General features: G+C 44.5%; 1 protein-coding gene across 50 annotated transcripts in view; it reads right to left on the reverse strand.

Moving 5' to 3' along the window:
- TRDN (triadin) overlaps positions 1–24837 on the reverse strand; it is a 1596486-nt gene that overhangs the window by 192355 nt on the left and 1379294 nt on the right. For 45 of the 50 annotated variants that reach the window (XM_069607588.1, XM_069607568.1, XM_069607599.1 and 42 more), the window contains 3 exons: positions 14343–14390; positions 6878–6898; positions 1696–1725 (listed from right to left, as the gene is read on the reverse strand). In XM_069607588.1, coding sequence (XP_069463689.1) covers positions 1696–1725; positions 6878–6898; positions 14343–14390 — 99 coding nt within the window. The remainder of the gene's footprint in view (positions 1–1695; positions 1726–6877; positions 6899–14342; positions 14391–24837) is intronic. The other 5 variants (XM_069607603.1, XM_069607581.1, XM_069607561.1 and 2 more) reach the window with 2 other exon arrangements.

Consider the following 24837-nt stretch of genomic DNA (forward strand, 5'->3'; position numbering starts at 1 on the left):
ATTTACATCTTAGTCCCTGATGACTTTCTTTGACAGCCAATCAATTAAATTAATGTAATTATTTTTTGGAGAGAAAATCACATACATTTGTTAGAGGTGAAGGACAACGCACAACACCGCCTGCTTGCCTCATAACTGTACAAGTTCTCAAATGCAATAGTTTTCCTCCTCTTACAGAGGAATTATATGTGGCTCTTATTTGTTGCATAAAACCCCAATTCTTTCAGTCAAGATCACATTTCATGTTTCTCTTTTGAAAACTCCTGGGTCAGGTCTATATTTCTATTACCAATATGTAATCTGCCTCCTCACTCCAATACTTGTCCTTCTCATTTGAAACGGCGTCATGTTATGGTCGTGCTAAAAATGTTTCTTTGGATCTGAGTGAACTGAACAGCTATCGGCTAATCGCTGTTCTCTCCTTCCAAGGAAATGTTTTGATTTCTCGCCTTTCTAGACACAAGTTTCTGCAGCCTTGCCAATCTGGATTTTGACCTGGCTAAGATACAGAGTCAGCTACTTTGCAAATGTTGGACGCCGCCATGTCCATACTGGACTGGGTCGGGGAACCCTGTCTCCTTCTAATACTGGATCCCTCAACGACTTTCAATACGGCCAACCCTGGTACTCGCACTAATATTACACAGAAATGCATTTGCATTATGACGCTCTTCTGAACTGGTTTGCTCCCTTCCTCACAGGTGGATCCGAGTGAGTTCAGTTTGGTACCTACAGGTAAGGCCTCCTTCCCATGCCTTGCTAAGTTCCTCAGAGTTTGATCTGATCACCACATGTATTTCATATTTAGTTGGAGCCACAGGGAGACCTGACTAGTTTACTGATCATCTCCGCCTCCTGCTGCTGTTGGGATCTGCACCATGTAGACCAGCTCTGGATACCAGAGGAAGGGTCAGACACCTTGATTCCCAGAACATGACGTGTTTGGGGCAGGCAGTGCCTCCCTACACTACCTTCCTACTTCTGATGACTTATGAAACTCATAGCTCAAAAGGTTACCCAGCAAGTTGACAACTAATTTCTGAGATCAGTGTGTAACATGCATGCTATGCACCAGTTGGAATACTTTGTTGGTGAACTCCAACCGTTTCTTTTTATTTCTTAAACAGTTTTTATTTAAAACCTGCTTTTACCAGGACATTTTAAATTTATTTTTAGCTTGATTGATCTCGTTAGTTGAAGCTTTGAAGGAGCGATTTATTGAATGGAGTACTACTTTAGTTCTTAAAAGACAACTACACAAATATCACAGTATGTTTGTTTTAAAGATGAAGATTTAACAGCACGCTATGAAAATTCCATTCTTGCTTACAGTATTTAGGCCACGACCAGCAGACTTTAGGCCATGCGTAGCCCTTCTTAGCCATCACCCCTAAACACATATTTTTTGAGACTTGCTAGGCCCTCTTGATTTGCCAAGTCACCTAAATCCCATGACTATATTTTGCAAGGAGGAGCCTCCATTTTGTTTTATGAGTAATATATGGAATGCACATGTAGCAGTTCAAAACACCCACTTCTTCAGTGGGCTAAATAAACCCAAATTTGCAGGTGAACACATTAACCTCACGCAGGACTCAGTGCGTCTCGCTATACAATGTCATGCAGCAATAGTGCAGAAACACGTTGATTGGGATGAAACATGAGGACAAAACCGAGAAAAAACAAATAATTTACCTGGTTCTTCTTTCACCTTTGCAGTTGTTTCTTCAACGAACAAGTCCATGTGGTGGGAAAAAATAAACGACAGGCCTTATATTACTAAATGGAATTTTGACATTTCTTATTGAATCCTTAATATCATGACCCACGGTCTCGGCCTCCCCAAACGCCAAAATAATTCTTGTGCTAGGATTTTTCAGGCTAGGCTGTTGACCGGTTAGTGTGTTACTTACACTCGTTCAACACACTTCACTGATCCACACCGCAATGCATTTTGAAAACATCTGTCATTTTCAAGAGGGCTCTGCTGACTAGTTCTGACCAATGTGAATCTGAATTGTTTTTCAGGCCAGCTCTTGTGACTACTTTCCAAGTGTCTGAATGTGTTCGAGTCTGCAGAATTCCCTCTCAGAAATGCAGTGCCATGCAGGCTGATGCGACTGGGGAGGCTTGCCGTACATCCTGTGAGTTAGGCAGATGCATGGAATAATGACTAGCGACCCAATTGGCTTGGGGGCAGACCGTGCATTCCTGCATACCTGTAATTTATTATGCGCCTATACACAAGTGTTTCAAGTCACAACAAGGCAAGGGAGCAGGAGGAACTAAAGGAGGACAAAACAACGATCTTACTAGGCCTCGTGTCATTGAGATCATGCAAGTTAGTAATGTTAGACATTTGCAATAATGAGCATTCTTTATGAGTGCCATTCACATTAGTAAGCCTGGCGGTGACTTCAATTGCAGTGTTGATAACGTTGCAGCTTTTGGGAGTGTGAAGCCGGGGGTTGTCTTGATTTTCTAAAATATTTAAACAGGATGGGATGTCTGCATAAGACGAACCATGTTTTTGTTTTGGTAGAATATCATTTAAGCCAGGATTCCTATGGATCATTATGAGTATGGTGGTAATCCTAAAATGCCTTTTTAAACACTTCCTATTTTTAAAATAGCACATAATTAGGTGGTGGGATTGCCACCGATGTTAATTGTATGGGTACATGGATACTACTGCTTGAGGTAAACATGGGTATTTACCCTATACAATATTCTCTATGCACCCCATGCTATAGATATACCATGTGGTCTCAATGTATAATGTTTAAAACAGTGTGTATCAAGCATATCACTATTTTATGTTGCCTGCTATCTTATTATTTTGTATTTATTAAAAGTGTATTACAGTCTACAAGAAACTTTTACACCACTACTACATTAAATTAAAGATAAGTAAATTATGCCATCATCAAGACTTTTTTTTTCATTCCTGACAGATGTGAATCATCAATCACAAGAACACTACATGTTCATACAAACAATTCAGACTTATGATCACACAGTCCCCCGTATTTAAACACCTTCATTAATCCCAAATCTCCCTCCAAGCTGCCTCCCCTGTAACATTCTACTTTTCAGTTCCAGAAGAAATATCTCTAACAGTTTAGGCAATGCAATTGTTAGTGCCTGATTAGAGGTAATCATCAGCCCTAGCCATAAATCCTGAGTCAGGACTGTTGCTGTCGAGTGCAGTCGAGGTAATGCTTTTTAATTGATATCAGAAAACCTGAGTAGGTTATACTCGAAACTTGTTTGATTCTAACCTGATTTGTCTTCGATGAATAAGACTTTAACTTCCGTTTGGTAGAATAAGATAATGCATATGATTTATGGGGGTTGATTTCCAGGTTATTTCTTCCTAAGAACTCTTGTTCTCCATCCAAAAGCCTTTGAGGGTCAGCTAGAGTATAGTTCAGTACTAACGGGTCATCCGTGTAGGCAATCATATTATTCCTAAAATCCCCCCATTTTGGCACATAGACCTTCCATAATAGACACTCCTTCCACAAGTCTGCTAAGAAGAGATTAAAAAGAATGAGGGCGAATACCATCCCACCTGAGACAGCAATAGGATTAGACAGGTCCCCCTGAGTGTTCAATCTCACAGTAACCAAGTTTTTCCTATAGAGTAGTTGAATCATTCTCAGAAGGCCCCAATTGATACCCCATTTTTCAAGTTTTTCCCCATCGGCTTGCAATGTCAATGTTATCAAAGGCTGCTGTTAAATTCAAAACAGTCCCATAGAGATATTTACCAAAGATCCCACTTATATCAGAGATACGGGTGGACAAAGCCATAGCACTAACCAATGTCCCCACCCCCTTCCTAAAGCCCGTTTGCAGGGGGCGCAATACATTCTTTCCCTCAGCCCATTGTGTTAGGTTTTTCAAAATTATATTTGCAAATATATTTGCTGAGGAATCCATTAGGACAATTAGACGATAATTGACTGGATTTGTTCTAATCCCAGATTTGAAAATTGGTACAATAATTGCATTATTCCAAGAAGTAGGGCAGTCAGCACCTGCCACAATGTGGGAAAACAGTCTAAATAGAATGTCTGCCCACATGGAGGCACTTTCTTTAAAGACTTGATTCGAGACCCTGTCGTGTCCGCATGCTCTAGAGCTATTCACTTTTTTACCCTTGCCACTAATCTCATAATGAGGCCCAGACATATTTTTACCAAATACCATACATAAAGGAGGGATGCTTTAGAAGGTAAACGAGTGGAGAAGCAGTTGATTTACCGGAGTCAAGATGTACTTTCTACTATGCCATTTCAAATACTAATTTATTTCCAATTCTCTCTGCAAAGGTTGATGTTACAGAAACGTCAATTGGCGCTTAACCTCTTAAAAGGAATAATCTGTGTGATCTCCCTGTCAAGTGTATTGGTGTACCTGGCTATTAATGTTTAACAGCCCTGTCAAACAACAACCATCAATAAAATATGAATTTAAAAAGACTGCTCAGAAGCATATTATCATGAAGAATGCTTGCTAGTTCTACTAAGATTATCAATGACTGATGCTTCGATCTTGTGTTATGATTTTGAAAATCTGGCACATGCAAATGAAATATATGTTGGTGCAATGCAATGTGCATGAATATGATGATCAAAGCCATCGATTGGGAATGACATTGAAAATGAGTGCTGTATTTTAACCCCATCATGTGACCTTTCTAGTGATCAATTAAAAGTTGATAATTTGGCCTGGGTCCTCCAGCCACTAGTGATCAATTTGAAATAGGCAATTACAATTGCGAGTTTGGATCAAATCATACTGTCGTTCACTATGCTCTCTCTCTTCCTCTCTCTCTCTCGCTGGCTCCTTCTCACCCTCTTTCACACACACACTCTAGGTATCTCTAACTCCTTCTCCTTTTTCTCTGTCTTGCTGTCTCTTGTTCGCTGACGTGCTAAATACCCACAAAGAACTGTAATTTTGACAGTTCTTTTAATTCTCAATGGAAAATCAATGTTAAATTATTTTCACTAGCTACTCAATGACAGAAGTCTCCAATGTGTACTTTTTCCTAACAGGCTTCTGCTTAACTGCACTGATTTCTACTTTATATTACATTTTTGAAAAGGAGAGCATTCCTTGTGACATTTCTCTTCAATTGCAAAGTTCCTTTATGGCAGTATGGGAACGACAGGTCAATACACACCCACACCTAGAGGCCATATTGAACATTTAAAGAAAAACAGATTGGCCCATGGTTCAACATCTGCCACTTTCTTGGTGTCCTCCTGTCTGTGGTGTCTCTTTGGTGGGCCTGGGTGTGGCCTCCTTATTCTGCACTTCATATAGTTGTTTTACCTTTTTACTGTTATAAATAATTATTTATTCTGTGAAGTGATCCAATGTGATTTAAGAAATATAGCCTATTTGATATTCTTTAGTCTGGTTTTATGATGCTGTTCTATGGTTCTTGGAACCCGAAATAAATTACAATCTAAACTGAACTGGAAAATGGTTGAACATCCAAAGCTTCAGCACCTGCCATTCAACCCTGGCCAAAAAACTGCGGGACGCTGCGTAGGGTGTAGACCAGGGCTCGGCAACCTCTGGCTCTCTGAATGTTTTGTAATACAACTCCCATCAGCCCTAGACATCATAGTCAATGGTGAGGCAACATGGTGGTGATAGTCATGCTGGTCACAGTGGGAGAGAGCTGCAGGTTGCACCCCCCCCACCCCCACGGGAGCAGATGATCATGGAGCAAGTCTCTACTATTCATTCAAGAGCATGGCTTTCTCCCACATCTCAGCTCACCACACCAAATGTTAATTATGAAGCACGTGTTGATACTCTGGATTGGGTGCTTTGAAACACAATTTCTTGATGTATAAGCGTCTTACAAATGCACACTAAATAAATAAATAAATATAGGATGGTCAAACATATTTAATAGGGCTGCCCTCATTTTTTGAATACACTATTTGAAAATTCGTGTACCATGTAGGATTTCGGAAATTTCAAGTCCATGCGAGTGAAACCTGAGTGGCCTAGTACACCAAACCTTCAGATAACTAACAATTGTTTTCTCATTCCAAAATCATCCAATCATCTATAATGTCCCAATCAAGCATGGTGCGCATGGTGTTCCAAAAACAATATGGTTGATTTGTGATTAACCGTTTCTGTTCTTTCTGTATATTTTCGTTTTTGCCATTCTCATAGCAACAGGGCTGAGGTTGATATTAGAGTTGAGCTCCTGCACTGATAAGTGCCTCTAGGTAAATGCCAACTCAGAACTAATCAGAACATGGCATTGCGAGTCTCGAGAGGATAGCTTAAGGGCAACGTGCTCGCCTTTGAAGGAAGACGACATGGAGCACCACAGGTTAGATCCCCGGATCCACACTTAGAAACCTCTGGGTATTAAGCGCATTATAAATAACCTATCATATCAGTGATGTTTCATTAGCAGGTGAATCTCTGCACCTTGTAGCCCCTTACACAGTGTAGTCTCTGGTCATCTTTACACACTTTTTTTGTTTGTGTACGTAAAAGATTGCCATATTTGGAGCACATTTAAATCAATGGATCAGCAGCACACTATACCAGCTAGTCAGGCAACTCAAAGTCACTGCGGCCTTTAACTAGTGGAAAGGGCATCTGACAAAGCCTGGCACAGCTCCTGGGGCACACGAATCTTCTAAATTGCTGCAGCTCCATTTGCAACACTCAAGCGAAATATGTCGTTTTGCAATGTCACAATCAAGCTGAACGAAAGCAGCGCAAATAAAATGCCACGGTTCAGGTATTTAGGACAGCAGCTCTGTCCGAGGCAAGCCACATGCTTTGAGATACTGTTCTCCTGCCTCTTGGCTTAGGCTTCACGTACTTGTGGTCAATTTTTTAGAGGCTGGGGAACAAAGAAAAACGGTTCATATAATTTATTTTTTATAACATTTGCTTTTCTTTTTCTGCAGGCACATTTTTTTCAAGTGATTTGACAATGAACAAAACACTTTTGCTAACTCTTGAAGCAGACAATAACACTCTGCTGACAATTCTTTTCGTGTTCGGTTTGTTCTTATTCATCAGGAAAATGGAAGCACACCTTCATTTTGTGTGTGTGTGCATGTGGACATGTGGGTTCCATGTGATAATATCCCTGCAAAAATGTTGCCTGACAAAAAAGTCGTCAAAAAATGTCAGATTTGTGCAGAGACATTATTACTTTGAACATGCGGGAGGCACCCCCGGAACCCCCAACATCTTTTTTTTTTCTCCAAGGGGAACGGGGGACTCCCCCTACCCCCTGCTCCCCTTGAACCCATACATAATGTCGGCACAACCTTTTCCCGGCAACATTATGTATGGTGACCATATAGATAGGGATAATATTACCGGATACCCATGTGTGGGTGCGTGTGTGCATGTGGGAGTCTGTCCGAATATTTCTCTAGGCTAAAGGGTGGAGGATAAGTATTGTTTCTGACCTAGGGCAATAGGGCCCTTACAGCCATTCCTGCTCACCTATTGATGGCATGGGTTGAGCAGTCAGGCCACACTCTCACAGGTGGAGTAGGGCAGTTCAAGATATAGCGTAGTAAGGTAATACAGTAAATTAGCACGGATGACTGGACAGGAGTTGGTTGTATATACTTTATATAGGCCAAACACACGCAATAGAAGAACGATGCCAAATGGTGAGAGCAAGGAGTTGCTCGTTTTAGACTTCTAATAGTCATTCAATTAGAATTATGGCAAGCTACAACGGCAAATCTGCTACAGGGCTCAAAGGAAGTCTTTTAGGTTGATGCACAATCACTAAGTTGTCTTACGCTCCGAAAGCAGGATTCTCCGTCCCATCACAATAAATGGCCAGATCAGGAACCAAGGCTTAAACAAAGCAATGAATGATGGGTCTTTCAGTAGGTAGTCCGTCTGAGCATGTTGAAGTTGGTGTCATTTATGAGGTCCATTGTGGGATTTTCTGTCTAGCATGTGCCTTTTGAATGTGTGTCTCTTATGCTCAGTTTTCGGCTCACCGAGTCCACAAAAAGGACATTTTCAAAGAAGCAAAATTAGGGCTAAGATAGAAAAAATGAGCATGCATGGTACTTTATGCTTAGTACCTGCCCCATGTAGCTAGATCCAGCTTTCTAACGTGTGTAGAAGTGTCTCAGGTCATGCATCCTGGTGGGCTTTAACCTGCACTACCTAACACTTACCTCCTGGAATTAGCGTCTTCCATAGTATTGGAACACCAGTTCCTAACCCCAGGTTGCTTGGGACTTCGACACTTGGGAGATAATCAGAAGTCTTTCCTAGTATGGAGGAGAACAGATGTTCTAGTGTGTAATAGGGATGTGAGATACCATCCAGTGTATTGGTTGTTGCTGGTGAGAGTCCAGATAAGAATTAAAGTAATATATGTTTTAATATTATGCTCCATGCTGGATTCCCTTCACTTCTAAGCTCTATAATAATCAGTATTAGTACATCTTCTGGTCCATTTGAGACACAGCTTATGAGTCAATTGGGTGACCACCTGTGAAAACGACCAGATAAGAAGGATTCTTGAGGTTCAAGGAAGGTGATGGATGGCTCTACACACTAGTGGCCTCACAGGTTCGTCCAGGGCGGGCTTTGTAGCTGAAGTCAGCTGTGTCGCTCTGCTGTGCCATATTTCAATTGTCCGCAGATCCCCTCTTCCAGCAATGGGTTACATGCTAGACAGGGGCTGGTGATCACAGAGGTTGATCATGATCGAGACCTCATCCCTGATAGCCCTGCAAAGCTATGAGCATTTACCCTTGTCCTATGCTGTAAGGTAGGAAGTCAGCATCCCCAAGACAACTGGCAGAGCTTTGTGATCTGGAGTCCTCAGAAACTCTTGCAGCATCTTCACTGCATCCTTGGTTGGGCATCTTCCCTTGAAGATCAAAACAGCAATGGAGCAAGCACTTCAGATTTATGAAGAACTGGGTTGAGTGCAATGGAGAGTGAGCACCAATAAATTGGACTGCTTCCATTTAAATATTTGGCAGCCATCCAATACTTGGTGGTCATCACATTGCATGTACTTTGGCTGGCTTATTTGCTGGAAAACCTCAGGATGTTGCATCACAGAGAACTGATATTAATTCACCAGGTCTTCTGGAAACCCTGGATAGGCCAGCCATGAACATATTTGTCCACATCAACATCCATTACATACCTTCTCAGAACATTAGGAAGGCCTACTGATAAGGCCAATGCTGATGACCCCTATCTGGCACTGTCAGGCATCCAAAGGCCGCCCACATGACTACCCCTCACAGTACGTCCCTACCCACCTTGCCAGGCCCTAGATTGTACTCGCCATGTCTCGCATTAGGACACATTACCTGACTACCCCTCTTTTAAGCTTTCCTACCTTAAGGTGCTCCTCCACCTTGCCAATAGGCCACCCATGTCACAAGCCATCATCAGATAGGTCAATGCCCCAAAAGCTAGCCCACGTACACCAAGAGCTGGGCCTCTTGACCTTGTCACGGCACCAGAAGGCATCTGCGCCTCACTGCATGAACTTCCCAGCACCTTGGCCACTCATGAAAACCTGTGTCCACCAAAATCCGAAAGAAATGCCTTAGAGCATGTACTGATATCCTCTGCATCTACTGGGCACCACAGGTTAAGCCTATCCCGTACCAGACTTCTACAGGAGGAGACCACCAGCCCATCAAGCACACGCCCTAGACCCGCACTAATACAAAATGGCTCACAGTTCTAACTGCATACACCCTGCCCACTACAAACAAATGCAGTTCACATTGCCATCCTTGCCCACCTCCAACCTCTCTCCTTCCCTTTACTTGCATTAAGCCAGCCATACACTCCTATGCCCTGGTTCAGACCGATGCTACATCACACACCCCCAACAGTGCTGCAACCACTCACAGCACCCATCACAGGCTAACCCCTGCTTGGATGCAGCCACACCACTCAAGGGAGCATTAATCAATGCCAGATCTGTCACTACACACACATTGGACATCTCTGACCTGATCACCTCCAACAATCTAGATGTATTAGCCATTTCAGAAACATGCCCTGCACTTTCCCTTGCGGTTCCCCATAAATACTCAATGTATTGGCAAGATAGAGTGGATACCAGAGGTGCAGGGTTGCCATTATAGCCAAAGACTCCTTCGCCAACAGAGAAATTAACAACCTTACCTTCCAGACAGGGGAACTGCGGACCGTCAAATTTACCCTTTCCCACACTGCTACAGTAACCATTCATTTGATCTATTGGGCACCAGGCCCAGTACTATCCTTCAAGGACGACATTAAACATCTCCTCTATGCAAAGGCTAAGCCTTCCTCTAGAAACATCCTCCTGGGCAATTTAAACTTGGGATTTAGAGACAACAAATGCCGTTAAGGCTTTAGGCTTTACATAATGCATCACACGCCCTACCCATGTCAAAGGCTGCATCCTAGACTGGCTTGTTGACCTCAACTGTAACACTTCGGTTGTGTCTAACGGGCCCTGTCCATGGTCAGATCACAAAATTGCCTCCTTCAATATGCCAACATGCAACAAATCAACTGCCTTGGCAATGCCATTGCCTGCTACTTTAACAAGGAATTCCCGGAAATATAACCCTATCCCACATCCTGCCCCTGCTGAAGACACTTACTGACCCTCAATTCAGAACCAGTGACCCCACCATGATGGTTGACACCTATAATCAATCCTTGACACATTTGCCATTGACACAGTAGCCCGTATGGCCAAACACAAAGCTAAACCAATTGCTCATCTGAATACCTGGTTCACCCCTGACCTCAAAGTACTTCGTACATCTAAACACATGGCAGAAACTACGTGGAGGAATTACTGTGCTGAACAAAGCAAAATTCACCTCCATATCAAGGCCTACAAACAAGCAATACTCCAAGCCAAATGTTCCACATAAAATGCTAGAATTGCAAAAGCCAAGTCAAGCACACAGGAGCTCTTTGCCATACTGCAGTTACTAGAATCCCAGGTACCCACCTCCACCAACTCTACCAAAGACAACACCTGGTGTATTAACATACAAAATGCTCTGTTAGGCAAAACCTCATCACTACAAAAAAAGGCTGTAGCTTCTCAGCTTAACATCCATATATTGATTTCAAACCTGTCTTAGAAATGGATGTAATAAAAATCATAAAAGGGCTCAAGCCTTTCAGATGTCAAGGGCACATCTGTCCTGCTACAGTCTTCAAAGACGGTGCGGAAGCACTTGCACCATTCATCTCCTCTCTTATCGATGCCTCCTTAAACTCCGGCACAGTACCAGCCAACCTAAAAGATGCCTGGGTTTTACCCTTATTAAAAAAAAACACCCTAGACCCTGACATCCCCCTGAACTGCCACCATATCACTACTGTCCCATTCCTCCTTCAAATCTTGGGCAGAGCATTTTACTTACAGATCCAGATGCATCTGGAATGCAACAACCTCCTGGGTCTGCACCAATCAAGGTTCAGATTTGGTAGATCACCAGATCCTATGCCAACACCTCTCCTCAGCAGCTCACTTTTCCACTTATGCAACCACCTGGTCCTCTTCCTTCCTATCTAATATAACCATGAGAGTGTTCTCCCCATCTGCTTCAGCACCTCCAGCCCCTGTCACTTGCAGCATCCGTCAAGGCTGATGTATTTCACCAACTTTGTACTATGTCTTCACTAAACCCCTCTTTGACCTCCTCGATGCCCAGGGTATTTCCTACACAAACTATGCAGATGATACTCAGCTACTCCTATCCCTTACAGGGGACAACATCACTGACTCCAACATATTGGGTTTGGTCTACCAAACCATCCAGGCTGGATGCCTTCACACATGTTATGCCTCAATGAAGACAAGATCGAGATGCTCCTGGTCGGATCTCAATCCCTCGTAAACAAACTTGATGGAGCCGATAAATCATTCAATATCGAGGGCATCACCATCCCAGTCTCGGGAGAAGTCCAAACCCATGGGCTCTACCTACACTCCACACTGTCGCTAACCAGGCAAGTAAGCGCTATTGCATCCTCAGCAACCTCCACTACAAAGCTGATTAATGGTTACAGACCTTTTCTTTCCACTGACAGCTTCCTCGCCATTGCTAGAGTGCTCAGTGGCTCTAGGCGAGATTGCTCTATTGCTTTATTTGCAGGTATGACCGCTCAAAACATCAACAAGCTGCAGGTCATAGAGAATAATGCATTGAGGGGCACATTGAACATCCCAAAAACAATATCGCCTCAGCCCGAAGAAATGTGCATTGGATGACAATCCGTGAACATATTCTGTTCAAAACCCTAGCTATAACACACAAATGCCTCTCAAACACTGCCCCAAGATACCTCTCGTTAAAGTTTAACAAAGCACAGTCTGCCAGACTCACCTGGGGTTCCTACATGCACTCCCTTACCAGCCCGAGATTCAGGCTTCAAAGATCAGGTGGTCCGAGCTTCCTGGCTATTGCTGCCAAGAACTGGAATGACCTCCCACTGACTCTAAGATGGGAGCCATCCTATTGGGCTTTCCGTAAGCATCTCAAAACGTTATTCTCCCAAGAAATGTAAAGGAGGTGCATCCATCACAAACTTGTCACACAGACACTCAACTTGCCCTATACTTTGCTCTATGTTTATACTCGACCATGTATTATTGTATTGTTCTAACTCTGGCAACTGTCACCTTGATGTCCATGGGTTTAGTGCACTTTATAAATGATAAAATAAATAAACAATGTTCAATGGCACTCTACCCTGCATTTCAGAAACATTAGGGACCTGTAGGTGGTCAGAAATTGCACAGTGATTCTGTGTTCCTGGAAATTGATTGAAATTCTGGCACCAATCATTGGTTGGTGGATTCCACAATTGGCCAGGAGAGGGCACTCACTTGACTCTATCAAGTTGATAAAGAAACATTGCCCAATGCTAACAAGCAAAATATCATCAAAACACGATGGTCCCGATTCACAAAGCGTTTTTCAACGGGATTGAATCAGGCCATACTTCTCCTATGGAAAGGGAGGCAGTCAACTTTCATAGCCTGCGTGAGAGCTTTCAATTGGGAGCCCTGGAAATGGTCTTTTTTTTTATCATATTATTTGCAAGTACATATAAAAGGTATTAGCATAATTGACCTAAAAACATTTGACCTAACACATTTGGTCACATTTTTATACCCTTTGTTTCGGTCAAATTGAATTAAATATATATGTATGGGGGAGGATAAGGGTATAGATTAGGTTAATGGGAAGTGGGTAGGGGGCTGCGGGGAAACAAAAGTCATATAAATTCGAACAAATGTGATTAGGTTGAATGTTTTAGGTCAAAAGGCCGCAGCCTCGGCAGCCACTGTGCAAGAAACTCCACTCTACTCCATTTAAGCCATCAGCCCCAGTTCAGCAATTTCAATGGGAGAGAGAGGGAGAGAGAGAGAGAGAGACTTCTGATGACCTGCTCATGCGGTGCTAATCTCCACAGCTAACAATCCTCCAGAGATGGGGGCATTATGGCGTAGGCTGGGTGGTGCTATTCGTGAGTCTTCAATGTCAAATAACATTTCTCTCCAAAAATCCAGCGAGCACTCTACTAGGGCGAGTCACATTCACTCTCACAACCCCTGCTGGACATTTCATTGCCCCTGATCAGACCGGAGGGCTTTTCCTACCCCTGGGCGGTGGTAATCGAAGAGGCTCTTCAACGCCTGTTGCAGTGCGCCAGTTCTCTTTGTGTTGCCCCGCTGTGCCTAACGACATGCACCCCTCCGAATAATAGCTGATAGTTGTCAGTTTCTATGTGTTGATGTACGTGTTATATTATACAATTCTGGTGCTACCAATCTTTCTGACTACTGCACTTTAACCCCTTCACTGCCAGGCTATCATGCAAGTCTTTGCAAAAAGGACGAGGGGATTACGGAATAGGGCGTTTGATATTTTTTACTGGATTTCGGCTGCCTACCAGAGTCATCACCATTTCTTCACTTTTGAAGGGAGAGGGCTGTGGTGGGTAGTTGTTGGATGTGCCAAGAAATGAGGGCATATTATACTATTAAAATGCATGACACACACACATTTACAGACACAAACTTTATCAGGTGAGACGTAAGCGGGTGGTGATGGTAGAAAGTGCGTATTTATGCATCCTTTCAACAAATACTTAAACTCTGACCTCCGATTGTCAGGGTGGTGAAGGCCATCATCCATCATCATTCTTGTATTGGGAGCTCAAGCAATGCATTAGCTTGTGATTAAATACATTAAATGTTCATTTACAAAGTTTAAAACACACTGTGAACTGATTACTGATTGTACCTGCTTTTGCGTGTTGAGCTTCTTTTTTAGGCTTCTGTGTTTCTTGTACTACAATACAAAAAAGAGTGCACTACATTTGTCAAAACATTAGGGGGACACCTCACGGACCAATGATAACTCGGACAATGCACTTTGCACAATCAATTCATTTTCTAACAAAGGCACAACTTGTATAAGTCATTCGGCCTGATTTACAAACATGGTTTAACATGGGGAAGTCCAGATTGTACCATATAGTGAGGAATGTGTGATCCCAAGTATTATCAGGGCACCACAACTGCACAGCAGTAAGCTTTGGTATTTAGGTAATAAGCACCGGCTGAATACACAGCTAATATACAACAATTCAAGTTTTAGAGTGTGGGCGAGACCCAGTGACATTGTCCTCCAGGAAAGGATTTTTGACTGTTATGCAAATGCAGCGAATACATGTTACCTGCAAATGTGTAACCACATGAGGGGACAGCAAACACATAGGGGACAGTGTACACATCTCATTTGGGGGCGTTTGGAAGTCCTAAAATTAATTCTGTAGGTTTCCATGTCTGCATTTTTCCTGGCCGTTATCAGCCTGTCAACTTTGATAGATGTGTCATGCTCTGGGTCAAATGGGGATTGTCCCCCTGAATATTCGTATTGAGAACACTGTGTTCTTTGATGTACTTCTTGATGTTTTAGAAATACACCAAGGTCAGGGGGGGGAGAAATAACAGTGATCTATTGTAAACCTATAATCAGTACCCGTGAAAGACAGCCATCTTGATTGGACAGCCTTCAGGCACCAAATATTAGAACCAATCGATGGGTGATGAGATAGGGGGTGTGCCGCCACATTTAGTTTGGCCTATATCAGTTGCTTTAGCAAAATCTTTATGAAACAGAAGTAATGTGATAGGGTATCTGGTGATTCCATCGAATATAATGCATCGAATGCAAAAGCCCCAAAAAATGCATTTTGTTGTAGGTGTAAGATTTTTTTTTTATTAAAATGGGTTTTAAGGGGTAAAACAACAGGGGTTGGGGTGTGGGACCCCCCATTAAAAAAATGGGGAAAACTGCATTTTTTCGGTGCATTTCTTAGGAGGCGTTTGCATTTCATGCTTTTGCATTCGATGCTATCACTATAAACCATGGGATAGAATACTAAATAGTAGCGTGGCACTCTTTGATGGCTTTTGAGGATGGATAGAGGGCTTTGACCAGGTTTAAGGAGCCTCTTTTTTGCATAACTACTGTTTACACTAAATAGATTTTTTGCAATTGGGCACTTCTAATCAGCCTCTTTTCTCACCACCCTTTATCACATTTATTTGACTATTCGGTGATCATGGTGTCAGACGTTGTGTTTTCTTTTGTTATTCCCTATTGGGAAACTATAGCAAGAAATGTGAGGCTTCCCCAAAAGGTTTGGATGTTACATTTGAATACATTCTTCTTTCATAGTTGTCTATAATTATGCTCCCTTCTGGAAAGGTGTGAGACTGAAAGTCCTAATCTGCAGCTCTGGTGCAAGACCTGTGCAGTATTTACTGTTTTCTGCTGTGGACTCCATGTTTTCCCATTGAGTCCTCATCAACGGCCTTAATGTGATTGCAGCTCTGAATTGTCTGAATGAACGCTTAACCTTTGCAGGGGTAAAGTGACCAAAAGTTACCATTTTCCCTGTGCAAATCTCTGCTTGCAGTGATGGCTGCTTGGCAGGGGTGTTGCTAGGTTTGTAAACGAACCAGGGCTATGCCAACGCCGGGACTGTCGGAACTCGCGGCTAGCTATAGCCTTTTATTTGCAGTCCCTGAAGTTCTATCTGGCGCTACAACCAAAAAGATCCGGTGCTATAGGCCCCTCAGCCCCCCGCTAACAACACCTCTGCTGCTTGGGCTTCATTGGCAGGTGGCAGCTATAGTGTATTATTTTAGTGGTGTACAGCTTCTTATATTTGGGGGGTGGGTGGGTGTCCCTCCAGAGAGCCCCTGTGTAATCCAGTACTTAGCTTAATAGCCTCGCCTGTGAGAGTGAATGTGACACTGAAGAGGCACTATGAGGGCATGGCATCTGCCTGCATCAGAGCTGGAGGACTTCAGGTGTTAGAACCTGTTATGGCCCTCATAATCAACAAGGCTGGGTATACCGGAGCTTTGTGAATTCTGGGGATGAGTCCTGAAGGACAATAAAAAAAGGTGAATGAAGACAAATCAAGAGGAAGCTCTGCGGGACAGCCTGCTTCCAAGTCTGTCTCTGTCATGAAGCTCTGTCTGAGTCTCATAACACCAGCTTTCTGACCCATGACCCAGCAAGCACAGCTGAGTATCTATATCAAAGATTATTACTTCCCTTGATCCTTGCTGTTTCCTCAGTGCAGATGATATTATTATTATTATTATTATTATTATTATTATTATTATTATTATTATTATTATCATTGTAATTGTTGAACATGGACCTAGCTTCGAGAAGCAACGGAGCACCTTACAGAGGTATACAACAGTACAGACGCATCACAGAGCGCCGTTCAGAGATAACAACAGAACAGATATACAGCGGGGGTAGGATGCAGAGGGGCACAGAGGAGGGGTACAGCAGTACAGAGTGGCGGGAAGGATAGGGGCGGATGGTTTCTAGCGAGTCAGGTGGCACTGGGGCTGACGTGATGGCCTATGTGTTGAGGAGGAGAGACTCCTTGAAGAGGTGGGTCATGAATTCTCAGGAGGTTCCAGAGTATTAGGGAGTTGGCAGAGAAGGCTTGTTTTCTGGTGATTTCCTTTTTGCAGCAGTGGATTTCAAGTCTGCACATGTCCTGGCTTCTGGTGGTGCACTGTCTGCCAGAGATGCTGAGTTTCTCCGTGAGGTAGCTTGAGGGCGACTGTCTTATAGATGATGGAGCAAGACCGGAAGGTGATTCTTGCATGCAGTGGCAGCCAGTGAAGGTCAATGAGGGCTGGGGCCATGTGGTCGAATCTGCGTAGACCCTTGATGATGAATGTGGCCGCTTGTAGGACACTTCTCAGAGGAACAAGGGAGGACGTTGGGAGACCTTCGAGTAGGGCATTGGCCCTATCCAGTTTCTGAAAGGAGCAGTGCTTGGATGAGCTGGAGGCATTGCAACAAGAAAGCTGGTAGCCAGCAGTGTCTGTGGTTTCTAAATAGCTGAACTCAACTGAACCCAACTCATTCCCTGGTGTCCCGGGGAAGCTTTGCTTGCACCCGTCACTCTGCTGACATGGCAAAGAAAGAAAATGGCATTGGCTGAAGCTTTTGGAAATCCCATGAAGCTGAAGCATGAGCCCGGTCACACCCATATTTCACATGCATCCTTGTAGGATCAATATCAAACTGCAGACTTCACTGAATTTTAGCAAGTGCTGGGGCCTGTCAGCGCTCAAATCAAACACAGCATGTTATACTGCCTGAAAAGGACCCAATGCCTGCCACGAAGAAAGGGGGAGGACTGTCACCTCACAATCAGCCAAAACATTACAGCGATTTACCTGCATGTGGACCAGCACTTGCCTCTAGTTAGTGCCTATACCATGCACAGTATTTGGTTGTGGTGCACCCATGTTAGTGTGCAATTCAATAGTCATATACTTTGTACATATCTTTGTTTTTAATCTTGAGGAAACGCAATGTTTTCATTTCAAATAACTAACCACCATGTGTTCCTTTTTTTTAATCCTATTGATCTCCAATTATTTTCGTTGTTTTCAAAAGCTTTTAATTGTTTGAACATTTCTCTGGGTAATATATGTTTGTATAGACCCAGATTATCAAGCACACATATTTGGAGTTTCTGCCTCTTAAGGTGCACCCTGAAATCTGAATCAAAACAAAAAATCTCAATGGTCCAAATGTTGAATGATGCATGTTAGTCTAAGACATGAACTCGAACATTAGGGCATATGTTTAACATGCTCAGGCACGGACTTGCCTATAGGGCAATAGGCCCATGGCCGAACCAAAACTGCAAACTGCTGGTGTGGGGCAGTTGTTTTGGTCAAAGCGGGCCACTTTTCTGGCCAATTTGGGCCAGTTTGACGAGTTACTTCACTATGCGTCTAATAGTTTGGACGAGTGTTGCTAAATAAATTATCTTTAAAATGCACAATTTGTATCACATTTTACCAACAAACTACCCTTTTGCTCCCATTCAAACAGTGTCACAAAAGGAATTGTCTTTTGCAACTGTGGTGCCAGAGACAATTGGATGGGCCAGTCCGACCCAGAAGGTGTACATCATGAATTCTCACTACATGGGGCATGATCACCACGCCACTGCCTCTCTTTTTGGAACTTCTACTTCTTTTTATAATGATACCAAACCTTCACACAATCGAAATACAACTGAATACAGACCGTTTTTGAAGGTCAGTACATTTTAGAACCTATGCATTAAATTTGTGGGTACATTTACTGGCCTTCATTAACAGAGTAACCCTCATATATGTGTGTTTGTTTGCTAGTGCACTCTTCATGTCTATTAGTGAGGGTGGGTAACAGTAGACATAGAAATAGGTTCAAAACGTGTGCTAGCATTCCAGAAATTAATCAGATACCTTTTGTTGAACGCCAACTATGCCGCATGTGGTGGGTACCAACAGTATATATTTTAAATATGTCAAGCTACATATTGAAGTGATTTGCTAGAAACGCCTGCATCATGAAACATGGTGAACATTATGATTTATGAACAGACATAATTTGTCAATTATAGCAGGAGATGTCGAAACATCCCACGTGTTGATAAACAAAAGTCGGCTGTATTTAAATATTTGGAAACAATCAGATAACCCTATTTTTGCTACTTTCACTCTTATTAATAACGCAACGAGCAGAGGGAAATCTGAAATATCGAAAACGTATATCACCTTTATGGGAGAATGATTTTAAATGATTGAAATGATGGTGGACTTGGACTTGCATTAAATGATATTAAGAACTGCACTGAACAAACACGTCTGCATGTGGGATTACATGCACAATTTGGAAGTGGCTATGGGGAAACAAGCATACAGGAACTGATTGGAACCACCAATACTCTTTTTTTCCCTCAACATTTTATCCTAAATGTTCCTTCGTTTAAGCACGGAAGGTCGTACAGATTAAGACTGAGTCAGCTTCCATCTATGGAGGTCATTGGACCACAAATAGAACTGACCACCAATCAATGTCCCTGCCAGCTATATAAAGATCAGAACCAACGGCAGACCGCTCGGCATCCAGTAACAACATGTGACTCACTCGTATTAGTGGGGCATACATATCTTCATAAATAAGTTCCCAATATTGATGCAATTCAGACAGATGCGTTTTGGACTAGATTTCTAATTGGTGAACAACAGTCTCTTGTTTTAGCTATTGTCACGCCACTTTTGGGGAGACCGGGGTCTGTTGCACCCGCTCCCTCTCCCACCTCCTGGTGGATCTACCCACGCTTTCGCGCTTGGGTGTTCGCCAGGGGAAGAGGTGCTAGGGCCGGTGCTAGAGGGCTGCGGGGCATGCGCGGGAAACCACTGTCTCGGTTCCGCGCATGCGCCGTAGATTGGGCCTCCGCGCTGGGAAGGGCTTGCCTTCCAAGCCTCGTTCTGGGTCCGCCGGCGCTCGGAGACGAAACGGCTTGCGTTCCAGGCCTCGCGAGTGCCGGCGGCCCATAAGAGGAACCGCGAGCAGTAGCAAATCGCGTCTCAACGCGGTTGCTACGGTCGTGTTGCTCGCTCCTGCTCCTTATGGTTCCTGTTCCCTGTGCCTGGTCTTGCTTCAGCTCCAGCCTTCTCTTTGGTCTCCCTGCCTTGCTGGTCCTCAGCCTGCCTGGTTCCCAGTCTCCTGTTCCCTGCTTGGGTTCTCCTTGGCTCCTGTCTGTTCCACGAGCCTCCCTGGGGTCCAGTTTCCAGTCCCCTTCTTTTCCCTGGGGACCCCTGCTCCTTGTCCCGGGTTCTCCATGGGTCTTTCTGGGCTTAGCCTCTCCTCCAGCTTTCCTGGGGCCCTCGTTCACTGTCCTTGGATTTACCTTAGGGATCCCAACTCGTGGTGGTCTCCCCTCCCAATCTGGTTCCCTCTTCCTGTCTGGACCTGCCTGGTGCCTCATCCTTTGGACCTACTGTACCTCGAGCAGATCAGTAATTCCAGACCAGTTACGTGAAGCTGCTTGAACTTGTCTCCCTGTGGACTGGGGGCCTTACCTTGTATTCATCTGAGAGGTTCCTGGACTATCTTGCTTCATCACCGGATCACGTACCTTTGGAATAAACTCTTTTGGACTTCACCCGTATCCAGTAACTTTCCATCAGACTGTGGCCTCTCCTGCCTGTGCTTGCACAGTCCCTTCGTCACGTTAATCAGGAAAGTGCTTTCCGTGATGCTGGGAGTTGGTCCATTCACCACCCTGTGTCATTAGGGTGGTGGAGAGGCTGGTTCCCCGAGTCACATGCTCGTCATTTCACTGGATGCAGCCTGGCGGTCCCAACTAGATCCACTGTCAAGAAAACAGGTACACAGTTCTCACGCACTTCTCTGCTTGACAGATTGAGACGCCTGCCTTCAGACCCAGAGATGGAGGATTCGCAAGAGATGCGGAACGAATTACAAGCACTCAGGGCGGAGATGACCGCCTTACGCCAGGAAAATCAGACTCTACGCCAAATGATAACCCAAGGGGCTATGAGTACCTCGCAGGTTGAAGGATCCTTGGCACATACAACACCAATCAAGTTCGATGGAGATCCACGTCGAGTGGCTGAATTTTGTAACCACTGTCGAATCCATTTTCTTTTCAGGTCGACACATTTCAACAACGATAAAGCCAAGATTGGCTACATCTTGGGGAATTTAACCGGGAATGCTCTGGCCTGGGCGACTCCGTTTGTAGTAACAAACAGTCCGATTCTGAATGACTTTGCAGCCTTTGAAAAAGCATTCCTCGAGGTTTTCCAGACGCCAAACCTGGCCTCCGCTGCGCAGAATCAACTGATGGATTTAAAACAGGGGAGTGCCGACATGATAACATACATCAGTCGCTTCCGCCTATTGGCAACCGATTCCCAATGGCCTGAAATCACACAAAAAACTCTGTTTCGTCATGGGCTGAGAGAGGAGTACAAGGATGAGCTACTCCACATTCCTGAACCAGAGTCTCTTCAACATCTAATCGATCAGGTGCTCTGAATTGATCAGAGACTGGCAGAACGAAAGGCCGAGAGACGTCGGCTTGAGAGAAGTTCTCCCAGAACAACCAGTTTACCTGCCGGATCGTTTGGTTCTACCGAGTCTGGGCCAGAGCCGATGCAATTGGGTGCCATGAGGGGTCCGTTATCTGAGGAAGAGAGAAGACGGAGAAGAACGTTTCGGTTATGTCTCTATTGTGGAGCTGCCGGGCATTATCTGGGTACGTGCCCCTTACGCCCCCAGAAGAAGAAAGCGGGAAACTAGAGGACCTGTCGCGTATTGGGAAGGCAGCGACAGGTCCCATTTCCTCCTCAGACCTTTCCCCGTTTTGCTCAGAACTTTACCCCATGAAACCCGCAGTGTTACAGACTTTGAAGATTCAGATAAGTTGCCTGACAGAACCCTGGAAGTGTTTGGCCTGTTGGATAGCGGGGCTTCCGGCAATTACATTAATGAGACCTTTGCTTCTATAAACCGGATTCCACTCCTGCCCAGACCCACTGCTCTGCCCGTGGAAGTCATCGACGGAACCCCTTTGTCTTCCGGACCCGTCCGTCAATGTACAGTGGGCCTACTTCTTCAGATTGCCGACCATTTTGAAAACCTCACTTTGGATGTTATCAAGTCCCCTACCTACAAGGTGGTTTTGGGGTTACCCTGGCTGCAACATCATAATCCGGCAATTGATTGGAGAACGCACACTATGACCTTCTCCTCCGCAGTTTGTGCCCAGAAGTGCGGTTTGTCCGCTCCGATCCGAGCTTCTTAGACCCCCTTGGAATCTATTGGCAAAGGGGTCAGTGTGTGTTCCACCTCTCAAGTTCCACTGGTATATGCTGATTTTGGACAAGTGTTTTCTGAACCAGGCGATATACCTCTACCACCACATCGCTCGTTTGATTATTCAATCGAGTTGTTATCGGACTGCGTGATTCCTCATGGGAAACTGTACGCTTTGACACGGGACGAGAGACAAGTGCTTCAAGACTACTTGTCGGATTGTTTACAGAAAGGATACATAGTTCCGTCCAAGTCGCCCGCAGGGTTTCCCCTGTTTTTTGTGAAGAAGAAAGAGGGCACTTTGAGACCTTGTGTGGACTATCGACAATTAAACGACATAACTATCAAAGACCGGTACCCACTTCCATTGATTTGCAGTAACCTGGAAACTCTACACACAGCCCGGATCTTTACCAAACTAGACTTACGTGGAGCCTATCACCTTGTGCGCATCAAGAGTGGAGATGAATGGAAGACTGCATTTAAGACACCTTTTGGGCATTTCGAGTATAGAGTCATGCCATTCGGTCTGTGTAACGCCCCAGCTATCTTTCAACGGTTCATGGACAACATCTTTGGTGATCTTATTGGCTTGTCAGTCTGGGTATATCTGGACGATAGCCTGGTTTTTTCCAGAACCATCGAAGAACATGTGGGACATGTACGTGAGGTCCTTCGCCGTCTGTCTCTCAATCATTTATTCGCAAAGGAGGAGAAATGCTGCTTTCACCTGCCCAGTATAGAATTCTTGGGGTTAGTGATCAATCAGGACGGGGTAGAGATGGATCCCAAGAAAGTTCGAGCTATTCAGGAGTGGAAACAACCCCATGACATAAAATCTTTACAACGCTTCTTGGGATTCGCTAATTTCTATAGGTGCTTTATTCCACGGTTTTCTCAAATCTCAGCGCCCCTCACCAGGCTGACCAGCAGTAAGATCATTTTTAAGTGGGATTCCCTTGCGTCTCAGGCATTCGACACCTTGAAGTCGGCCTTCATGGCCGCCCCGATTTTGCGTCACCCACAGGATGACTTACCTTATATCGTGGAAGCAGACGCTTCGAATTTCGCAGTTGGGGCGGTTCTCCTGCAAAGAGATCCGGTTACGTCTGTTGAACATCCAGTGGCCTACTTCTCACGCAAGTTGAATCCCAGCGAAAGAAATTATGCGGTCATTGAGAAGGAGCTGTTGGCCATCAAAACCGCATTTGAGGAATGGAGGCATCACCTACTTGGAGCCCGTTTTTCGGTAGAGGTTCGTACCGATCATCGTAACCTGCAGTACCTGCGCTCCCTGCAATGTCGAACGCCCCGTCAGGCTAAGTGGGCCTTCTTTTTCTCCCCATTCGTGTTTCATGTCACATATGTCCCAGGAGCCTCCAACTTGAAGGCGGATGCCCTCTCCCGATCACTGGAAAAAGTGGAAGAAACGTCCAGTTCGGATCAGCCGCTGATTACCCCTCACCATTTCCTGTTGACGTTGTCTCCTCATCTACAGTCAATTGCAGATGCCACCCGGACGGATCCTGAAAGATCGGCCCTTCTTCGGCGAATGTCAGTATCTGAGCATGACGGGCTCCTGTTTTGCCGGAAGAGGCTTTACATCCCCAAGGGTACGATTCGAGATGGCATATTGCATGGGTTTCATGATTCACCTATTGGGGGTCATCGAGGGGTGAGAGCTACACGTGAGCTGATATCCCGACAGTTTTGGTGGCCTAGGTGGGCTACCGACATCCAGAAATACATCGAGAGTTGTCCCGTCTGTGCCCAATGTAAGGTTTCTAGAAGACGACCTTTGGGACTGCTAGTACCCACAGAATTAGCACCATACCCATGGCATACCATCGCTACGGATTTTGTGGTTGATCTGCCTTCTTCTAACGGGTTTACTTGTATAATGGTCGTGGTAGATAGCTTCACTAAATATGCTCATTTCATCCCGTTTAACAGGATCCCTACAGCTACTCAGATGGCTTTAGCTTTTTTCCATGAGATCTATCGACTACATGGTCTTCCTGAAAAGATTATCTCGGATCGTGGTTCTCAATTTCTCTCTGCTTTCTGGAACAAGGTGTGTGGTCATCTGGGAATTTGTAAAGCTTTGAGCTTTGGCTATCACCCGCAGACCAACGGGCTCACCGAAAGGACAAATCAGACTCTGGAGGAGTATCTCCGTTGTTTTGCTAACGCAACTCAGTCCAACTGGAAGGCGTACCTAGATCTTGCAGAAGTATCCTACAACAATACTGTCCACGCTTCTATTGGAGTTAGTCCGTTCTTCTGCTCAGCGGGTCAACATCCCAAGTTGGTGCCATTTCATCCTGTGCCCACCAGTACAGTTCCATCTGCTGATGTCCTGGTCTCTACCATTCAACGACAACAGGAATTGGCTTGCAGGATCCTGAAGGAAGCCAAGGAGCGGATGAAGGCCCAGGCTGACAGGAAAAGGAGTGTGGAACCAGACTTTCCGGCTGGGGATAGGGTTTGGTTGTCGTCCAAGAACCTGCCACTTCGCAATTTACCGGTCAAATTAGCTCCCCGGTATTTTGGTCCGTTC

The sequence above is a fragment of the Ambystoma mexicanum genome, chromosome 4q (assembly GCF_040938575.1).
Source record: "Ambystoma mexicanum isolate Mex_15411 chromosome 4q, UKY_AmexF1_1, whole genome shotgun sequence".
NCBI lineage: Eukaryota > Metazoa > Chordata > Amphibia > Caudata > Ambystomatidae > Ambystoma > Ambystoma mexicanum.